General features: G+C 41.5%; 1 protein-coding gene across 1 annotated transcript in view; it reads right to left on the reverse strand.

Moving 5' to 3' along the window:
• The window catches only part of FSHR (follicle stimulating hormone receptor), a gene marked incomplete at both ends in the record, with an annotated part of 140590 nt that overhangs the window by 54498 nt on the left and 65544 nt on the right, over positions 1-20548 (reverse strand). Inside the window, one exon of the mRNA XM_079791494.1 lies at positions 20081-20152. Coding sequence (XP_079647620.1) covers positions 20081-20152 — 72 coding nt within the window. The remainder of the gene's footprint in view (positions 1-20080; positions 20153-20548) is intronic.

Below are 20548 nucleotides of genomic sequence, written 5' to 3' on the forward strand. Positions count from 1 at the left end.
TTCTAGTCCCCAAACACTTTATAAAACTAAGGACTAAAAATTTCCAAGTTAAAAGTGAGGATAAATAGTAGCTGAAAGGGGAGTTATTTTCAGCTTGAGTAGGGAATGAAGGTATTTGAGAGGAAATGAGATGGGATGGTCCATAACCAAGTTTGCCTGGAGGGGGGCCAGTTGAGTTGAGTGTAGCTCCTGGCATCATAGGGAGCTGAATTAGCCTATAATCCTGCATCATCTGAGCTTCTTTCAGTGGCTTCCACTTCCTTCCCTCCCTGTGGTAATCTCAGCTTTACAGGAAAACTTACACCAGTGCCAGTGTCTGACAACTGGTTAAATCTGATTGAGGTGGGTGGGGATTACATGTCAATAGGGAGCAACTTTAACAAAAGAGTTGTTATGAATATTGGACACAAAGGAACAGATAGTAGAAGTACTTTTGGAGCCTTTGGATCTTTCTGGAGACCCTTAAATCATATCTTTGATCTACCATGATTTCATAACAGGCTGGTTAAAAATGAGTTCCAGCTCCTCACCCACTCACAAGAAAGAGGAAAATGAAGTAATTGTTCTAGCAGCTTAACTGTATGTTTCTCTCAGATACAATGCAACATCCTGGAAAGCAAACACAAAGCCATGCTCCTTAGGAGCATTGTGTTAAGGAGACAAGACCTGGAGTCTGGAGGGCTCAAATGATTGACATCCACATGATTAGCTTTCTGCCTGATACTCCTCCCAATCTCCTCTTCCCCAGCCACTCTCTGCCTAGTGACTGAGTGGAAGGAGGCCAGTTATAAGAGGGGAGAGGCTGAGAGATGGAGCTCCTGAAAGTTGGGGAGATCAGGCTTTGGAATATTGCTCAACCCCTAACAGGATCCTGAATAGTTAAGGAAAGCTGCCCTGCTCCCCTGTGGCTAACATTCCCAAATATCTCTCCTCTAGCAGAGTATCTGTGGCCATTGAGACACCTTTAGAGCACAGCCCTGTGCACAAGATCAACAGCTGCCATCCAGTATTAGCTTTCCACTTGCTTATCAGTAATATACATATTTATAGATATGCATATATATTTATACATTTTTAGGGCTGAAACTTGGGGAAAGTTGCTTTTGGTGTCCTCAGCATCTTGTTTTTGCAACTCCTTCCTGCCTTTCTATCATTTCTTCTTCCTTGAGATGCTCAGTAGCTTCCAACAGCCCAGTTTGTCAAGGTAGAAGGTAATTTAAAGTGTATCTTCTATTTACATAATTGGTTACCTCCCTCTGTCATCCTGTTTTCAAGGAGAGCCAGAAGAGGATGGTATACTATCATAGACAATAAAACATTGATGTTGAGAGTTCTGGCTGATATGGAAGTCTGATATGTTGGCCTCTCTACCTCCAGACACATACCAATCTGGATGAAATAGATCAAGCATTTAAAAATACTTAGTCAATTTGAAAACTATGACAGTGACTCTATCCCCAACCTGATCAGAATGATGAGTATATACTGAAGCCAAAGGACCAAGGAACAATTCTAATGAGCTTACTGGCCAGGTTTGAAGCTTCAAAGCCACTTGGATCCTCCCAACTTGCAGATCTGTATTTGTCTGAGAGGAGCTAGAGCTGAATTACCTGCATAAAGTCAGGAGTCAGGAAAGGCTGCATATTGATGAGATGGGGGTTCCAAAACTCCCCTTATTGACTAGGGAAACATCAAAGAAGCAGCCTAGGCCCCAGGTGGGAACAGTCACCTGCAAGTAGCAGTAACACCGGGCTGGTGACACATGATGATGTTGGTTGAGATTTCACACCATCGCTGGGTACAGTAACCTCAAGCCACGAAATTAATGGAAAGATCATCCCCAAACTGGAGAATATGAAAACGCTCCACTGCAGCAAACGAGAAGCTGTTTGTTAGGATGTTTCTATACCCAGAGCATGGGACTCTCACTGAACATACCTCATAGCTCCTAAGAGAGGCTGAGGGAAAATGTTGCAAATCATACAAGGAAATACCACACCAGAGAGAATATTTATACCTTAATGGCTGGGGGTTAAAATAAGACTACAAGAGATTTAAAAATAAATATTTTTTCAAATGCTCAAAGAGATAAAGGAAGATATAGGAATCATAGATAAAACAGAAAAGTGTGAAAAGGAACAAATTTATAAAAAAAATTCATGGAAAATGCTGATACAATTTGCAGTCAAGGTAATTAAACACTCAATTAATGGATTGAAAAAATGATAAGGTAACTATAAAATGAGTAGAACATGTAACTTCTGGAAGTGCAGAGAAGAAGAAAGGGAGACTAAAGAAAGCGTAATGGTGACATTTCAAGCATTCAAGGGAAAGGTTTTACTATGGCATGTTTATGTGTGTACTTATATGTGTATGTGCTGAGTGCCAAATGTCTTCTGACAGATCACAAGTTTATTTCTGTAAGGCCCTGGTATATTTCCTAAATGTAAGTCTAAAGCAAAGTTTTAACATATGCACAGATCAGAGTGGCATTGCCCCAGCTCACTGTGGTGTAGCAAGTACAGTGTATATGCTGCTGCAGCCAGCAGGTTCTTTATCTCGGAGAAAGCAGGCTGCAGGTGCCTCTGGGGGCTTTTTACACCCTTGTTTCCTGGTCAGTTTTAAAGGAGCCCAATGTCTCGTTTTTCTTGTGTTGCCAGGCTTGGATTCCTGAGACTGGATGTCTTTTACATTGATTTCCCTCTAACAACTCAAAACCCTTTGACAATAAAGATAACGAATTCACAGAACCTTTCAGAGAGGCCCCTGTCTCACAGGGCTTCTCAGACTCAGCCTCCTGGGAGGGTTCAGAGGAACACGAAAAGGAAAGTGATGTTCTACTCTCTCGTTTTCTTTCCAAGACTAACAAAGAGTGTACCTTCCTCATGTCATACAAGTGTCTCCGCAGTGATTTTTTCAGCACTCTGCAAGGCTTTCGGTTTGAACTAGAGGAGACATGTTCCTTGTAGACTCCTTCTTTTCCCCAAACGATACCTGATCCCTTATGGTTATCATTTTCCTGAATTAGGGATTCTTGCCCTTGTCTTTTAACACTTCAATAGCTATCAGTTTTCTCTAAAACATTGTGTCAGCATGAAGTTATATGAAATAATTAGAATACAAAGGAGCAATAGGGTGGTGAAGACCTGGAGGGTGGGGTGGGTAGGGGCTGGGCGGAGGTGGGTAAAGGGGGGAAATTGGGAGACGTCTGTAATACTGCCAACAATAAAAACAAAGAGCATGCATAATATAATCTCATTTTGATTTCTTAAAACCGTGTATCAGCAGAATAAGAATTGTGAAAGGCTGTTCACCAAAATGTTAGCAGCGGATATCTCATTGTGGAATTTATATAAAACCATCCTTTTTTTTTTTTTAAAGCTTTCTGCATTGTTTGTTTTTCCTACAGCAAGCATGTATTGCTTTTATAGTCATAAAAATCCCTATCTTAATTACAAAAAACAAAACAAAACCCATTTTCATCAGGGACCGTATTCCTGGCTCCACCGTCTGGGTGAGCTGCTAGGTTGCTACAGGAAGGCAGACAGTACAGTGTCAGTACACGGGGCCCAGAGAAACAATATTCGCCGTGGTTTGGGGAGCTACTTAAAAAAGAGTTGTTGTGTACTTTGTGTTTCCTATTCAAGTGCAGTTGGGTTTATTTGAGGAATGGGCCCAGGGAGGTGCTGCAGAAGTGGGCATGGGGATGGTATGGCATGGTAGTCCAAAGTGGAATTTGAGAGTCTTGTAGACTGTTGTACCTCAGACCAGGGAGCAGGTCTTCTTGGAAGAGGCTCTCCTGATCCCTTACCCTGCTCTCATTGTTCTCCCCATCACTACTCAGAACTTGCCATCTTACTCTTTCTATTAGGTACTTGATCTTTTTCAAAAGATTAAGAATCTAAAATCCATGAGGGTAAGGATCTCTGTCTGATTTGGTCACTATTGTCTCTCCAGTGTCTAGTGTACAGTAGGTGCTCGGTAAATGTATGCCGAGGGAGGAAATGCATGTTACATGTTTATGTGTATATGGAGAGAGGCATGGGGAATAGTGTGAGTAGAAATGAGAAGGCAAGAAAGGGGAGAGCATGGATGTGGGCCCCTGAGGAGCCAGATCTGGGTAGCAGGAGGGTCCTTATAAATGAATAGCAGCAAACAATGTTGGATGGTTGAGCTGGGGAGAAATGATAATAAAGAGACTTGAAGATAAGACAGGAGAGAATCAAAATAAGGAGTGAGCACACTCAGGGGATGTGCTGAAAGCAATGGCATCATGTCAGGGCTCAAGCATTGATATAGGGGGGAATAGTCTCTCACCCTGATTAAAAGAAAAGTGGACACTGATACAAAATTCGGAATAGAAATGAGTGCGATGGTTTCTTTCATTGTCTGTCTGTGATAACATTACCTGAGTCAAACATTCAGGGTTTAAAGGCTATGCCTTTGGAATCATTTCAAATTCAAGCCACCTGACAATGCAAGATAGCTGTACTCGTGCAGAAACAGAACATTTAAGGAGATACAGACTTTTTTCTTTAGGCTTCTCTGAAATTCTAATTAAATGAAACTGAGCTGTGTGCCTCCTGCTTAGCTCTAATTTTTTTCATACAGTGCATTTGAGAGCCCCCCTCCCCCATGCATATGTATTGGAGCATTTTGGTGGGGCTCATTTGTGATGAGCATGGGTAGAAATGGAATTCACTCAGTATAAAATGTTTACATACTACAGTGAGCACACCTTGGCTGTTTCTAAAAAAGGGAGGGCACACTTTTTTGCTTAGTCCAGCTTCTCAGGGTGAGATGTCACAGAGCTCCGTCGGCCATGCAGAAAATCTAACTTATATGAGCAAACAGAATTGCAATTAGGGTGGGCAGAACTGAGACCCTCTCTTTCCAGAACTGTGCATATCTCTTATTAAAAATTATTTTGGTCCTCATGTTATCTTTGATTGCTGACCCTGCAGGATTAAAAATATATTTCTGGGTTATTCTAAGGAAGATTCAAAATAGGGTTGCTGGGAAACCTTGGAATGCAATTTATTAGAGTTGATAATCGAGTCTGGTCTGAGGAGTTTCCTTGAGATCCTTCCTGCGGACCTTTCTGAGATCCTTTCCTTGTTATCCCCTTGACACCCTTGCCTGAAGGGAAGGCATAGGGTCTTCCAGCCTCAGACAGAGCTTCCTTCCTGTGTCATCATGGGACATTTACTTTTAAGAAGTGAAGAGGAAGAAAACGCTGGAGAAATGGTGCCATGATAGTGGCTTAACAGGACTTTCACCATCCTCCCTCCAAATACATAGCAATTCATTTTGGAAGTATTCCAGGGACGTAGGCAAGGCAAGTGCACATTCTTCATATCATATTTTATACTTTAGAGTCTGGAGCTGGTGCTTTTGAAACTTGACCTTCCCAAATTTTGCCCAGTGGCCTAATTCTGGGTTATTTAGCCTATGGCTTAAAGGTGACCATCTACCTCTGTGTTTAAGAATTCTTTGGAGTGAGAATCAGACCAGATTTGATGTTGATGGGGGAATGAGATTTCTAAATGCCAAAGACGGGATGATAGAATGATAGTGGAGAGACACCGCAACCTGACAAAAGGATTGTCAGCAGTGTGGTAAGTCTCACTAGGGGCCAGGGGCAATCTGGCAAGGGTGGGAATTGAAATTCACCAATGGCCTTGATTAAGGGCCGAAAAATTCACTGCCATCAACATTTTCTCCTCTATATAGGATGGGCACAGAATCTACACGTGCTTGTCACTGTATCTTTTGAAGTCCTTCAAAGGACATCATTTTGCTTTTAATCATACATTAGTGAATGTTGGAACAGCGATTTCCCTTTTTTATGGCTTTCAATGTGACATATTAAGCTCTAAAGAGCCAAATGAATCTCTAAGTTTGGCATTCCTAGACTCCAGTGGCAGGAGCCAGGAGCACAAATGGATTAGGACCAAAGGGAGGGAGATGATGAGGAAGGACCAAAGAAGTGGAATATTTAGTTCAATCAAATCCTGCCATTTGCATTGTTTAAGGATTACCAAGAGGCAGAGGCCAGCTATAGTGTTGTGTCACCTGTAAACTCACTGAGTAGACATAGCTTATTTTTTTTTTATCCTGACATTGACAACACTATGAAAAAAAAAGGTGGCATATAGGAGATCTTAGAGCATTTTAAAAAGCATACTAACACCTTATATTTCTATGACGGAGAAAACTAAGCATTCACTTGACTTTCTCTAGAGGTCAGGAAAACACTATTGTTGTTCATTGGGAGAAGAATCTGTCCCTTTATGACTTCAGCCCTACCTGGGTTTGTGGGGACACTGAGGAATTTTATTGTGCTCCGGAAGGAAAAACACCACCTGTACTAAGAGATCTGGTTGCACCAGCCTATCCCAGGCATGGTCCATCATTTTTACTGTGTTTCTGACTTGATGTGGTCATGGCATGTGTTTATTATTTACTCAGTGAATTAAATCGATGAAAGCAGAGAAATTTGGCAGTTTGGGCCCTGAAATGAATTTTGCATGTGCCCTGATTTGTCTGTGTAATTAGATTGAGGAAAGTGAAGAACCATTTCCTTTGGTTCTTCATAAGCCGAGTCTAAGGGACATCTATTCCATGGAGAGAGCTGACCTTCTAAACAAGAGTTCCCCCAAATCAATAACACTGAGCCATTTTAAATGTAATTTGATTCTGCCTATGTACACAGGCCAGTATACTATCAGGACAGTGATGGACAAGCTCCTAGCATCTTACCTATAGAATCACGGGTGGGGCATTAAAGGAGTCAATACGCAGGTGAATTCAGGTAGTTATCCTAGAGCAGTGGTCGGCAAACTCATTAGTCAACAGAGCCAAATATCAACAGTACAACGTTTGAAATTTCTTTTGAGAGCCGAAAACCGACTTCTGCGCATGGGCCACGAAGTTTCAATCGCACTGTACGTGCGCGCCCACACGTGGTATTTTGTGGAAGAGCCACACTCAAGGGGCCAAAGAGCCGCATGTGGCTCGCGAGCCACAGTTTGCCAACCATGGTCCTAGAGCATGGAGCTTTTCTTTCTACTATCATTTGATCTTTCAGAGCTTAGTGGAAGCCCCAGGTGCGTAATGTGATGGAAAGACAAGGGCTGTGGGAGCCTGGGTACCTCTTTAGGAAGACCTCAGATTCTCATTATGACTTTGCTTCTGTTTCATTAATAACTGCCACTCAGAACACTTTCCCCTCTCCCCTTTGTAAAACCTTCTGTGCTCCACACTGATCAAACTCCCACCTCTTTGAGCTTCTTTCCACACCCTGAGGTCTGGACAGCAATATTTAGAGGTTTCTTATGTTCTGATTTGTGTTCTCTGTTTCACACAAATTCCTCTTCTTTCTATAACTACATTACAAACTTCTTGGGGGTTACATCCAAATCCCATATTTTCTTTCAGCTCCTAATATGCAAGACCGAAAGATGAATGATAGATCGATAAAAGCAGCTAATGAACTTCTTATAAGAATGAACCTGAGAGTTTGCGATGCGTTTTTCTTTCTGATTATCTAGGTGTAAGCCAGGGGGGAGATTCACACTTCCAGTTGGTGAGGAGCCCCTATTCTGTTTATTAGCATTCCCTCCAGGAACCCTCTCACCCTCCTACCGTCCCTCATTCATTTTATACACCACACTTAAAATTGGAGGCATAACCTTGTTCAAGAATGTGCAAAACAGGAACTCGGTAATGAACTCTTGCTGCTATAAACTTGATGGATGGCTTGGGGAGGAAGGGCATTAAACGGCAATCTCAGTCCAGTGATTAGCTCTGTGGCATTCCTCCTTTGGAGCTCATGCAGAGCAGCGTAGCTTTCATTCCGCTCTAGGTTTCCAGTGAGCTTCATTGGGTGTGCCAGGAATGCTTCTGGATCTTGGCCGGAGGAGGAAGGAGCCAAGAAGGTCTTTCTGTTTCCAGCATTTCCACTTCCTCCAACCCACATAACTCACACACCTAGCCGTGCTTGATCTGGATAAAACCTCATGTGCTTCCCTCTGACCTTTGCCCACCTCACACTGCCAGGACATAAATGCACACATGTAGTCTCCACATTTTGCCTTTGATACAGAAATCCTGGCACAAGAAGGAGTGCTCAGGCTCAGTTTGCCCAGATGAACCATACACTGGGTTAGCTCTTGAAATAGTTGCATGTGAATGGCATTTTTCCATGTCTGGCTGTATTTCCAGAGCACCGACAGAGGGGCTTTCAGGATCTGAGACAATAATTTCATAGTGACTAATTAAACTAAAAACTGAGGACTATTTTAACAATAGAATGTGATCTGACAATGAGGAATAGAGTGAGAACACCTTTTCCCATTATCATGTGGTTATAACAATGGAGCACCAGTTTATGCATTTGTCCTGTGCTTTTCTCTAATTGTTTCATGTGTATTTTATCAACAACTACTTTGGAACAGGGAATGTGAGCCATTTATCTCAGATCCTTCACTACACAGCCCCTTACACAGGAGCAGTATTTTTTAGATTTTGTCACTCCTTATGGACTATGGACCAGCAGTGTTGGTCGCACCTGGGAACTGGTTAGTATTGCAGAATCTCAGGTTCCACTCAGATTTCCTCAGTCAGACTCTATTTATTAGTTAGCTGCCCACATGGCTTGTATGCACATGAAGATTTGAGATGCCAAGATGGAGGAGACACTTAGAAGGAATTCATAAAGTGCTCATTGCATTTAACCAAAAGAAAAATTCTCTCTTGCAAAGATGAAATTCTGTGTCTTGACTAAGAAGTTCTGGATGAATCTACATGTTACTCGAATGTTAATTCCAAGGGGAGACAGAGAGAAGTAGGCAAACACATGAAAATAAGCCAATAAATATGGTTGACTTAGAAAGGAAATTTCCATTAAAAATGATGTTTTGATAAGATAGTTTGGACCAATTTTTAGTAATAGACACACCCTTTCGGAGCATTTCCTCTTAGGGATGGAAAAGGCCAGTTTTGGATTTTCACTGCTTGGATCAGACATTCATCCACTTGCAGGACATAAAGATTTAGTAGGAAGTATGAGAAATGCTGAGCAAAAACACCTGCATGTGAAGTTACATACTTGTTGGAAATATTTGTTGTTTTTTCTTTTGATTTGGATAGTCTGTGACTAATCTGTACTGATGCAACTGTAAGACTTTGAAGGTGTAACTTGTCTTTAATAAGTGAGTGGCAGTACTGCAAAAAGCAAAGCACTACATGGAGAACATGCATGGGATGTGGCATCAGACGAATCCCACCTCCATGACTTCCTAGATGTTGATCTTGACCACTTACCCAGCTGCTCTGAACTTACCTGTGAGATGAGCACAGATACCTGCCCCAGCTGCCACTGAAGGATTGGTGAGCTACTAGGTACAGGAGGCATTTTGAAATCATAAAATAGGAAACCAAAGCAAAGATATTCATACTACTGTTACTACTACAAATAAAATGGATGATAACTTTGTAAATTTGTAATTCTGTATGTCCTACTTCTTTCCATTAGAGAGCAATATTAGCACCCTCCTATGTTATATATTATCTGGACCTGCATGCTACATTCAGAGATATTACAGAATAATAGATTACTGTGTGCACATTGGAGTCAGAATGCCTGGGTTTAAATCCTGGCTTCATCACTTATTAGGTACGTGATGTTGGGCAAGTCATACAATCTGTATGGTTTCAGTGCCCTCACCGTAAAATCAGGATGATAAGATTATGATAATTAAATAAGGTAAAGCATGTAAAGTGGCTTATCTCAGTTTCTGGCAAATAATCACTCAATAAATGACAGCTGTGATTGTAATTATTCACCAACATGGGAACTCCTTTAGAGCAGGACCATGCATCTTTATCTTTATTGCCCAGAATATCTAGTGATAATGTTCTAGGCACATACGCTTCCTCAAATCATTCCCTTACCTAATTAACCCATATTTTGCGGCTCAAGGAGAATTTGTGGAATTATTGACTGATGGATGGATTCTGCTTCTCTGAGTTTGCTTGGTCTGTCTTGGAGTTGCTCACAAATAGAACAGAACAAACACAACAGCACATACACTCATAAGAAGGAGGTGTCCCTGGCTTGAGAAAGCTCATTAACTCTACAAGCCTCATCCTCACAGGTGTTCAGGGAGTGATGGAAGTCACAATCACTTACTCTGTGAACCCTGATAAATCATTTGATGGATTCGCCCATGTCATCCATCAGACTGCACTTGTCTTGAGTACTTGACTGAAGTCTATAAATCTGCTCCCTTTAAAAAGCCCCAACAGGCAATCTCTGATTTGGCCTCGTTTTCTTGAAGTTAGCATGGAACTTCTCTCTGTAGGATTTTTTTTTTTGCTTTATTATGGAACTTGGTGCTGACCTAAGCCAACCATCCTTTTCCCCCCCAAAGCAAATGTCTGCTTTACTAAATGAAAAGTCACATCTTAAGTGTCTTACTTGATTGGACTGAGAAGTTTTATGTACATATAAAGAGAAGCAGGGAAGATAAAATATAAAGGAAGGTGTAAGGGGCACATTTTAAATAAGTACATGAAGACTGACACCTCAATTTTTAACATTCAGAGGAAAAAAAAAGCACCACCTGAGTTCTCCACCTGGTCAGTCAGACAGAGAGGGAGCCTGTCCTCAGTAGATGGGAACTGGAAGGCACTGAGGTCAGTGTGATTATGGGAAGCTCATCTTCCTCCAATTTCAGTTTGTGTACACATGGACTTTGCAGGCCAAACAAGTAAGTCCAATCCAGATATGGTTTTTCATGCCCTAAAGCAAACCTCCTTAAGCACATGTGCCACATTAACTGAAATCCCGCCAGAAGCGATTCAGTCCTTTGAAATTGTCATTCCCCACTTCGTGTCTTTTTCCAAAGGCAAATTGTGTTGGAGGAGCCAATTCATGAACTCCTTAGAATTTAATGCCAACACATTCTTTAGATGCCGGTAGTTTTACTCGGAAAGAAGAATGAAGGAGATTTTTTAAAATGTTGAGAGCCTGATTTGAGGAAGAGTTCTGAACGGTTGGGAAAGGACCCAAGCTGACAGACCCATGAACTCTGCCCACCATCCCTCTTCCAGTGTGCCCAGCCCTGTGTGGTGCTTCGGAGGGACATGAGGAGAGAGAAAGGCAAGGGCAGGAGTCAGTGTGCGGTTGAGCTGAGACACCATGAAGGGGAAGCAGAGCAAATGTGCTCTTTTTATATTCACACCTTGTTTTTATATGCACTTTTAACTTTTTGAAGCGCGCTCACATCCAAGTGCAAATTACATGTTTATGAAGCACTTGGCATCAACAATTGCTATCTCTGTGCCCAGATTATTTCAGAATCTCAGGCCCACGGGGGTTGTTAACTTCCACTTTATCCATTTAGGCTCCTCTGGCATTGGTCCCTCACTCTTATGCTTTTCCTCTCTGCCTGTTTAACTTCTGGAATGGTCTGAACTATAAAAACACATCTCTGATCATTTGATTTCCACGCAAGCTGACCAGGGTGGATCTGAGCACCATAAGAGAAGTTTATGAAGTGTAAGATTCAGGTAGTTTATTTGTTAGGGGCTGGGCAGGCAAGTGAGTCCATATTCTATTTGTGCCTTTTACTGTTTAAAGCATCTTATTAAGTCATAAACGACCCAGATGGATGTGGTCATGATGGGCATTGGCTAAATGAGGAAATAAAAATGAATAGTTTGTGCATCGATTGGAGCTTGCTTTTAGATTGCATCTTTTTTATTTTAATACCGTTCTATTAAGACACACGCACACACACACACACACGCACACACGAGTCTCCAGGGCAGAGCCAGAAGGCTATTTTTAACTTGAGTATTATGCTGCCTTAATTGTATCTTCTCTGAGTAGACAAAAACATCGAGTTACTGGCAGAGGGGGAAAAAAAGGCCAGTTCATATTCTGGTATATCTGTGAGCCCCAACAAACATCTGAAGGTCTCTCCCACAGCTTGTCTTGTCAAGAAAGGTCGGAAGGGTAAGCATGGCTGTAGCAGAAGTCTTAAAAGGAGCTGTTGCGTGGCTGTTGATTAGAAAATGGAAGTTTTTGTTTGATGGCAATCCAGAAAAGCCTTGTCTGAGTAATCTGTCAAGTCTTGTCTCCTGGAAGCCTTAGCTGCTGAATGAAAGGCACTAAGCAGAGGTCACCAGGACCATGAATGCCTTGGAGCATCAAGTGGCCAAGAAGGTAGAGGGTCTTACAGATGGAACATGTAAATGAAGGCATGAAGGCGGATCTACGCTTTCCTCATCAAGTGATCATCTACAATATGTACATTTTTATTGCTATAAGCTTGCTAGTTCACAGTGCGTGCTATGAACTCAATATTTGCTTCCCCCCTCCCAATTTATATGTTGAAGTCCTAATTTTTAATGTGGTGATGTTTAGAGGTGGGGACTTTGGGAAGTAATAGGATGAGGTCATGGGAGTAGAACTGTCATGATTAGATTGGTGCCCATATAAGGGGATAAAGAGACCAGAGCTCTCTCTCATCCATGTTGGGATATAGCAAGAAGGCTATAAGCCAAGTTGTCTATAAGCCAAGGTGTGGTTCTCACCAGAACCTGACTATGCTGGCATTCTGGTCTTGGACTTCTAGTCTCCAGAAATGTAAAATGGAAGTGTCTGCTCTGTGAGCCACCCAGTCTGGTATTTCAGTATAGCAGCTGGAGCAGACTAAGACAGTGGAGCTCTTACTTGTATTTTTTATGTAATCCTGTTTAGCAAAGGAAATCCTGCACCATCTTTATGGATAAAGCATAAGGGATTGAGATGTGGAGAGTTATAAGGAATATAGTGTTGGAAGCATCCCTAACATCACTAGAGCTCAAGAATCTGTTTTCCCTATCAGACTCACCCTCCGCTACCCATCACACAAAAAGAAATCAAAGCAGAAACAAACAAGCAAAAACCCAAGCATAAAAATACACACCTAATACATTATTCTCTTTTTGAGCTGGGTAGCTATCAGATATTGTAAAGTTTATTTTAAGGACCCACATAGAAACAGTTGAAAATAGGAGACTTAATGGAAACACTAAAACCACATCAACCCAAAATGTGACAAGAAAACAGCTTCTTGTGTTTTTGGTGAAGCAATAAATACAATAAAACGACTTACTTTCAGAATATTTATGGAGAACAGAAATGAGGTAAGGACTTTCACTTCTAGACACTAACTCATGTTTGTTTGACCTGGGTCAATAATGACAACTTACTTGGCCAAATTCTTACATTTCCCAAATGCTGACAAAGTTAATTTGCAACTTAAAGCAGGCATCTCAGTTTGCAAACCCTTGGACTAAAGCCAGTCTGATCCCAAGCTTTACCCAGAGATGAGCTGGCACACTGGAACTTGAAAGCAAAAATGTAAATCAGATCATTCACGTGGTTGTTCAAAATAACCCATTTAATTTCTATCATTAACTATGATATTTGAGCATGCCCCATGGCCATGTGCTCCATGGCCATACCCCAGCTTCTTCTTTGGCCTTATCTCCTACCACCCTCCCCTTTTTTAATTCTCCAACCACATCATATAGACACACTGCGTATGTTCATGAATGTTCTTTCTGTGAGTTGGATTCAGACTTAAACATCATCCATCTCAGTAGCTTTAACTCAGGATGTATGTTAGAATCATTGAGGCAGCTTTAAAAAATGATCAATATTTGGCCCCACCCTAGACAAACGGAATTTAAAAATCCCTGGAAAAGGTAGGCCTGTGGTTTATTTTAAAAGCTACCTACGGGATTTTAAAGTGCAACCTGAGATGAGAACCACTGAACCTTGTTATCCTTTTGATGCCCAGGGACTCGAATCCCCTCTTCCCATTCAGAATCTAACTGTCCCAACACTGGCCCCCCAGTTTTTTACTAGAAGCCTAAAGAATCATCAGCCTCTCCATCTTACTTTCTTATTCCAGGAAGTAGGACTCAAAGTTCCTTTCCCTATTAATTCTCAGAGTCATAGAATGCTGGGGTAGAAACATACCTACACCTACATTATCTAACAGGAGGTGCTCAAGGAGGCAAAGTGGATTGGAACCCACATTTTCTAGCACTGTCACCATTATGGTTTTAGTTACCTGGTTTATTTCCTTTCCTTTTATCTGTGCTGAATGAGGTCCACGGACTGAGAATTTGGAGGATCCTCAACGTTTTTCATGTGCTTGCAACAGTTCTCACCCAATAAATCTTTCTTTATAAGTCCCTCTGTTAACTTTTCTTTCCCCTGTGATTTGGGAGTAGAGGCTGGAGTGTCAGACTAGTATTCTCATTTTTATATGCAAGTAAATCACTTGATTATATTTTTTGTCCTTATGTTATCATGAATATTTCAAATGAATTTTATATGGTTCATATTTATGGTTTGGGAGCTATTTCACATTTATGCTCATTGCGGTCTCATCTGCATATACGTATCTCAGCTGATGTTGATTGGTCTCATTTACATATTCATCATGCTCCTATTTTCAAAGATATTTTGTTATATACTGGCTTTTCTTCCCTCTCCAGTGTTATAATAGCATGGAAGATATGTTTTTAAATTGCTCTCATTTCCATACATAATTTTCCTGGTTACCATAAATCACCACATTGTCACCTAGTCCCCCCACCCTATTCAGTGTAATCTTCACACTTTATACCAAGCTGACATAAGGCTCCGAAGTAATTAAAGTCAATGTAAACAGTTTACGGTGCACTTTGCAAAGCCACTTCACATTGCAGAGTTTAACGATTTCCTTTTTCCACAGCTGGCCCCAAAGCAGTGAAGAGGTTTGAGAGTGATGCTGATGAAAGCTAAGGTGTGAACAGTGATCATTTCATTTCTGATGGTGACACTCCTGCCCCAGTTCTACCGAGAAGACTCCTTTCCCTTTTGAATTCAGGCAGAGGGGAGTGGGTTAAGCTGGGTTAATAAAAGAAGGAGAATCATCAGCATGGGCTGGAGCAGAATCATTGGATTCTTTCAATCATTCTAACAGGAGGAAGAGGGAAGAGTCGAATTTATCCAATCCCCATCCATCCTGCCCATAGAGACCTTTCTCTTCTGGATGAGAACAGGACTGGTTTTCTTTAGACCTTAGTTGTTTGCCCAATTACTGGCACCTACTCTCCACTATTTCTCCAGCAATGACATCAGTTTTTGTCTGTGGGTCTCCCTCCCTGACTCCCAAGTCCATGTGGTTGGGGTAGATGCATTCAATTCTAAGAATGGGGCCTGTTTACCCAGGCCACGGCCAATTGGAGTATCACATTTCCTTAGCTGCTGTGTTTGGTCCAGGGATGGTTATGTGATCTAAGCAAGTCACACCAATCTACAGATTTTTTGGGATAGAGCAAGAAAAGGTCAGCTCTGTCTTTCTGAATAGAACCCAAGATGGGAAGGCAGGACTGGGACTGCCTGTATTGCCACTTGTGGTGGGGCTGGTGACTGAAATTAACATAATGGAAGGAGACCTGAGAGAGGATAAGAGGCCAAGTCCTAAGGACACTGAACCTGAATAGGAATGTTTCTGAAGCCATTCTTCCTCTCTGACCGTCAAGTTAAATGAGTCATTAAATTCCCTTTTTTCTCCCTTAAACCTGTTTGAGGTTTTATTTTCTTTTGCCTCTCACAACAAAAGGAATTCTAACAAATGCAAAGTTTGTGCCACTTATTTTGCACATATTAGCTTGTACATTTTTTTGTCCTGGGTTATATTTAAAATCTAGCTATGTAAATGTCTAGATCATAGGAGATTCTCAGCCAGTGTTCAAATGCCTCTAAATTTCTACATTATTTATCATTATTATTCATACTATTTAGTATTTTCTTTTTATATGTAGATATCTTTGTCTCTCCAACTAATTATATTTGTTTATTCATTCATTTTTTATTCATGCATTTATCAGTTATTTATTGTATTTAATCTATGTGAGGCACCATGGATCCACTATCAAGTGAAAGCAAAAATGTCCTTGTGCTCATGGACTCTTTAGTCTAATAGGGGAGTTAGAAATTAATTAAATTATCACCTAAATATGTATAAAATTGCTAAAATGATAGCCAGCATATAAAGACCAGTGGTGCTATGAGTGTATGGTATGAGTTATCCTCATTGGGAGGTCAGGGACGGCTTTCCTGGGCAAATGACTCTGGTGTGGGGATCTGAAGGATGGGAGGAGCCAACTAACGTCAGACACTCCAATCAGAGGGAATAGAGTGTGCCAAGCAAGGGCCTTGGTTGGAAGCACAACATAGTACATTTTATGAACTAGAAAGGGGCTAGTAGAGCAAAGGAGAGAATGGGAGAGGTTGTTTTCTTTTCTTTCCTTCCTTCCTTCCTTCCTTCCTTCCTTCCTTCCTTCCTTCCTTCCTTCCTTCCTTCCTTCCTTCCTTCCTTCCTTTCTTTCTTGCTTTCTTTCTTTTCAATGATAAGAGCAGTAGTAAGGCATGGAGGGAAAGTGTGTGTGTGGGCGGGCAGGTGTGGAAGGGACATGATTCGATATGAATTCAGAAAATATCACTCTGCTTGCTTTGTAGAGAATGGATTGGCTGAGGGGAGAGCATGCTGATGGAAGCTGGAGAAGGCAATAAGTAGATAAGAGTTATAGCAAGGAGTTAAAAGCAATAGGACTTGTACTTTAATACAAAATTAAGAACAATCAAGGGATCTGAAAAAACTTGTAAATTCTGAATATAATCCAATAAATATGCTATTAATACTCTGAACATGAGATTGTGATTTGGAAACACTGAAGAGTTCTGGAAAGACAGGACAAAAGAGTAACATTTGAACTGGAGCCTGGAGGACAAGCAAGATTTCTGTTTCAATTTTAAGTGGAATTTTAGGCAGAGGGACAGCATCTACATAAGCCCAATGTGAAAGTATATTTCCTTCCTTCCTTCCTTCCTTCCTTCCTTCCTTCCTTCCTTCCTTCCTTCCTTCCTTCCTTCCTTCCTTCCTTCCTTCCTTCCTTCCTTCCTCTACCTGCTACTATTTTTTAATCCCTCTACGTGCCAGGCATTGTCCAAAGAACCAGCCATCACATTCTAAATAGGTAATATTATTTCTGGTAATGAAAATGTTTGGGAAATGGCACATTTTCCTACCTGGTGAAAGTGTGTGATACAGTGCATGTGCCGGGGGCTTACGACTAAATCCATAGCAATAAGGGTCCCTTCCAGTTTCTTCTGTGAGTTTGAGCCATGCAGGTCTGGCAGCAGAGTGGTAGGGAGATTGAAGCTGGGACAGGCATGGCAACCTCATGCAGGAGGCTATGTAAGTTGATGAGACTTTGGGTCTAATGGCAGCAGGAGTGAGAGGAGGGCATTCTGGGGATGACTTTGTGGGGGAGTCAATAGGACTCGAGGAGCACCTGGATATGAGGGACAGAGGGGCCTGAGTCAACGAAGACAGAATTTCCTTGCTTAGGAGTCTGGGCAGATGGTGATGTTATTCTCTGGGCTGCATGGGAAGATGAGAAATTTAAGGATAGAGATAATGTGCACATATTGAATTTGAGGCACTTGCAGTTTACTTAGGTGTGGATATTTTGGAGGCTTTCCATTTCAAAACAAAAATTACGGTCTCAGAAGAGAGGTGGGGGTTAAAGATGAAGGTTAAGGTGCCATGATAGTATGACATTCTTTGATGAATAATGATTTAGGGATATGACTATAAAAAAGAAAAATGGCCAAAAATGGCTCCCCAGAATATCTGAACTTTGAGGAACAAGAAAGATGGAGAGATGGCTTATGGAGTAGTCTGGGAAAGTAAGAGGGCAGGCAGAAGGGTGTGACATCACTGAAATTAAAAGGGAGAAGAGCATTAAGAATGGCATGAATGGTCAGTGAAATCTATTTCAGTGCATGTGAGTTAAGTACCAGGAAGACAAAGTAGAAGTAATTAGATCAGCCAGTTATGGTATTGTTAGGGACTTTACTAGAATAATAGTGTTAGGTAATCGGTGGCCACCTTGCCCGTGGGCAGCCTACGGAGTGATTGAAAGGAAAGAAGAGGGAGGCAGTGAATACAGGTGCTTTTTAAGAGTGGTAGTGATGGGAGGAGAGGGGAAGGTAGCAGGGAAGGAAGGCAGAATTTATACAGAAAGCTCCCCCCTTCTTTTACATAAGGATAGGTGAACCTTGGCCACACATTGAAAATCAATGAAAGGAATTTTATGATTTGTGGAGAGGGTGATATTGGAGAGGAAGCCAATATTTATTAAGTTCAGGAAACTGGTTAAAAACTGAAGGAAAAAGAAAAATGCAGGGGATAGCTCTGGAAAGGAGATGAGAACTCACAGAGAAGGGGAGACAATGAATGAAGGTGAGCAGAGATGGAAAGGCACAAACAGTCTGTTCAGAGTTCAATTCAGTGCCAGTCTCTCTACTAGGTAGTGTTTTTGAAGCCTTAAGACATAAAAGGTGTTGGAAAAAATAAGATCACTATAATTTTAACTTTTGTGTCCTCACTGTGCGAGCACAGGCTGATTAATAAAGAACGAGGCAGAGATGGACAAGCTTCATCGGAGGAGGCTGAGGAGTTTCTGAGCTAGCTGCCCTGTCTCTGAAATCATTGCTCTGTCAGCTCAGCTCAACCATTTAGATCATCACCACAGAGAGGTCTCGTCTGAGGCTGAACGTCCAATTAGCGATCAGTCACATTGCTGATTGAATTTTATTAAGGCGGATTATTTGTGATGTCTGATATTCCTGTATTTTAGTATAATTTTGATGCAATTATGGGGCAATCATCTGGTCTATGTTAATTTCTGGCAGGGCAATAGGTGATCCATCAGGAACACACCTTGAGCCAAAAGCTCTCCAAATCTCTTGCTTTCCTGTTTCCCTTGGTGAGCTCTGCTCAGATGAGTGCCCCACCTCCCAATTCCTGTGAGTGTTGAATGTCTTCCAGAAGGTAAATCCACTGGGCTCTCATCCACCTGGAGGTTGCTCGCACTGAGAAATTAGAGAGCACATCTCCCCCCTTTAGAACGCCTCCTTTAGCGCCCAGGTGAGGAAATCAGGCCCTGACAGATACAGTGACTTAACTGCGGTTACACAGTGAGTTTGTATTAAAACTAACACCCAATCCCAGGATTCTGACCACTCCCCTCTAAGCAGGTGGTTTAATAATAACTACCTGCTTTGTGTTTCTTTCATTCATGGGCGTCTTTCTCTTTTCCTCAAACCTCAGTAAATATTCTTCTTAAAGGGGTGATGGGGAGAGAGAAAGAACCAAGAGGAAAAATTGAATGGCTTCACTGAGAAACACATGTAACCTGGAGGGTTGCTTTCATTCCCTTTGTGTGATCTGTTTATTTGTTGCTGTGTTTATTGGCACTTAAGTCCTGAAATCTGGCTGCCACTGCAGTGAAGAATACATTTTCTAGGCCCTAAAGGCCTGGGAGATGGAATTAAGAGCCTTCAAAGGGAGAGTGGGTTACCTAAAATATGGGAGAATTTGTTCTGCTTTTTATTGCTGTTCGCCATTTTGAGAAAATCCTATTTGGGACAATCCCTACATAAACTAACCCAATAAGAAGTGAATGTTTACATTAATGAAGGAGTTTTCTCTTTTCAAAGGAAACCTCCCTCAGTGCTGTAAACTTTCCCAGTACTTTTAAATGTTTATATATCAACATTTAGGGAACAGGAAGCCTCGAAAAACTCTAACGCACAAATATTAGGCGCTGCTCTCAATTAAATATTAGTCAGAAATGATAGAAGGTTTCCCTGAAGAAGAATGATGTCAGCAGAGAAAATAGGCTTTTGTTTGCAAAAATTCCACTCACAAGTACTTTGGAAACAACACCTTATAGAAGAAAGCAGTGAGAATTCTTGGATTGCTTGTGTTCATTTCAGTGCCCCACTCTGAAAGATTCCACCTTACTGTCTGGGAACTGTGATGCAGAAATAAAATGGGAGCCAGTATGGAGAGTTTTCTGGCTTCTAAGCAGAGGGTATCCCACTAGATGTGATCTGAGGCTGTTGCCCATGGCCCGATTGAGGCCTTCATACACGGTATTGTCAGGTACATACATTTTCTCCAGGTCCCCAAATCCAGAAAATGCTCCTTTTGGGATGACTCGAAGCTTGGTGAGGACAAACCTCCTGAAAAGAGAGTGGACATAAAAATATCACAGCCTATCCATTCATAAATAAGTGCTTAATGTATTATTATCAGCTAACAGCAAACATGTACTAAGTGTTTGCCATTTAATGATGGTTGAAATTGCTTTTACATGGTCTCTCTTCATTTTCACCACAAAGCAGTGAAGCAGTGATGCAGGCACCATTGTTACCCCCATTTTGCATAAAAGGAAACTGAGGTTTAGGGAGGTTAAAAAAGTTGCCCAGGGTCACACAGCTCATGTTAGAGCCGGATATGAACTTTGCTTGTCACCACTATTCCATATTGCCTACTGTAGCCCTTCCTCTACTCCAACCCTGAATACCTCTTCCCTTTTGGTCATTCGTAGCTGACCTTTCAAAGAGACAATGAACCCA

This window comes from Cnephaeus nilssonii, assembly GCF_951640355.1.
Source record: "Cnephaeus nilssonii genome assembly, chromosome: 15".
Taxonomy (NCBI): domain Eukaryota; kingdom Metazoa; phylum Chordata; class Mammalia; order Chiroptera; family Vespertilionidae; genus Cnephaeus; species Cnephaeus nilssonii.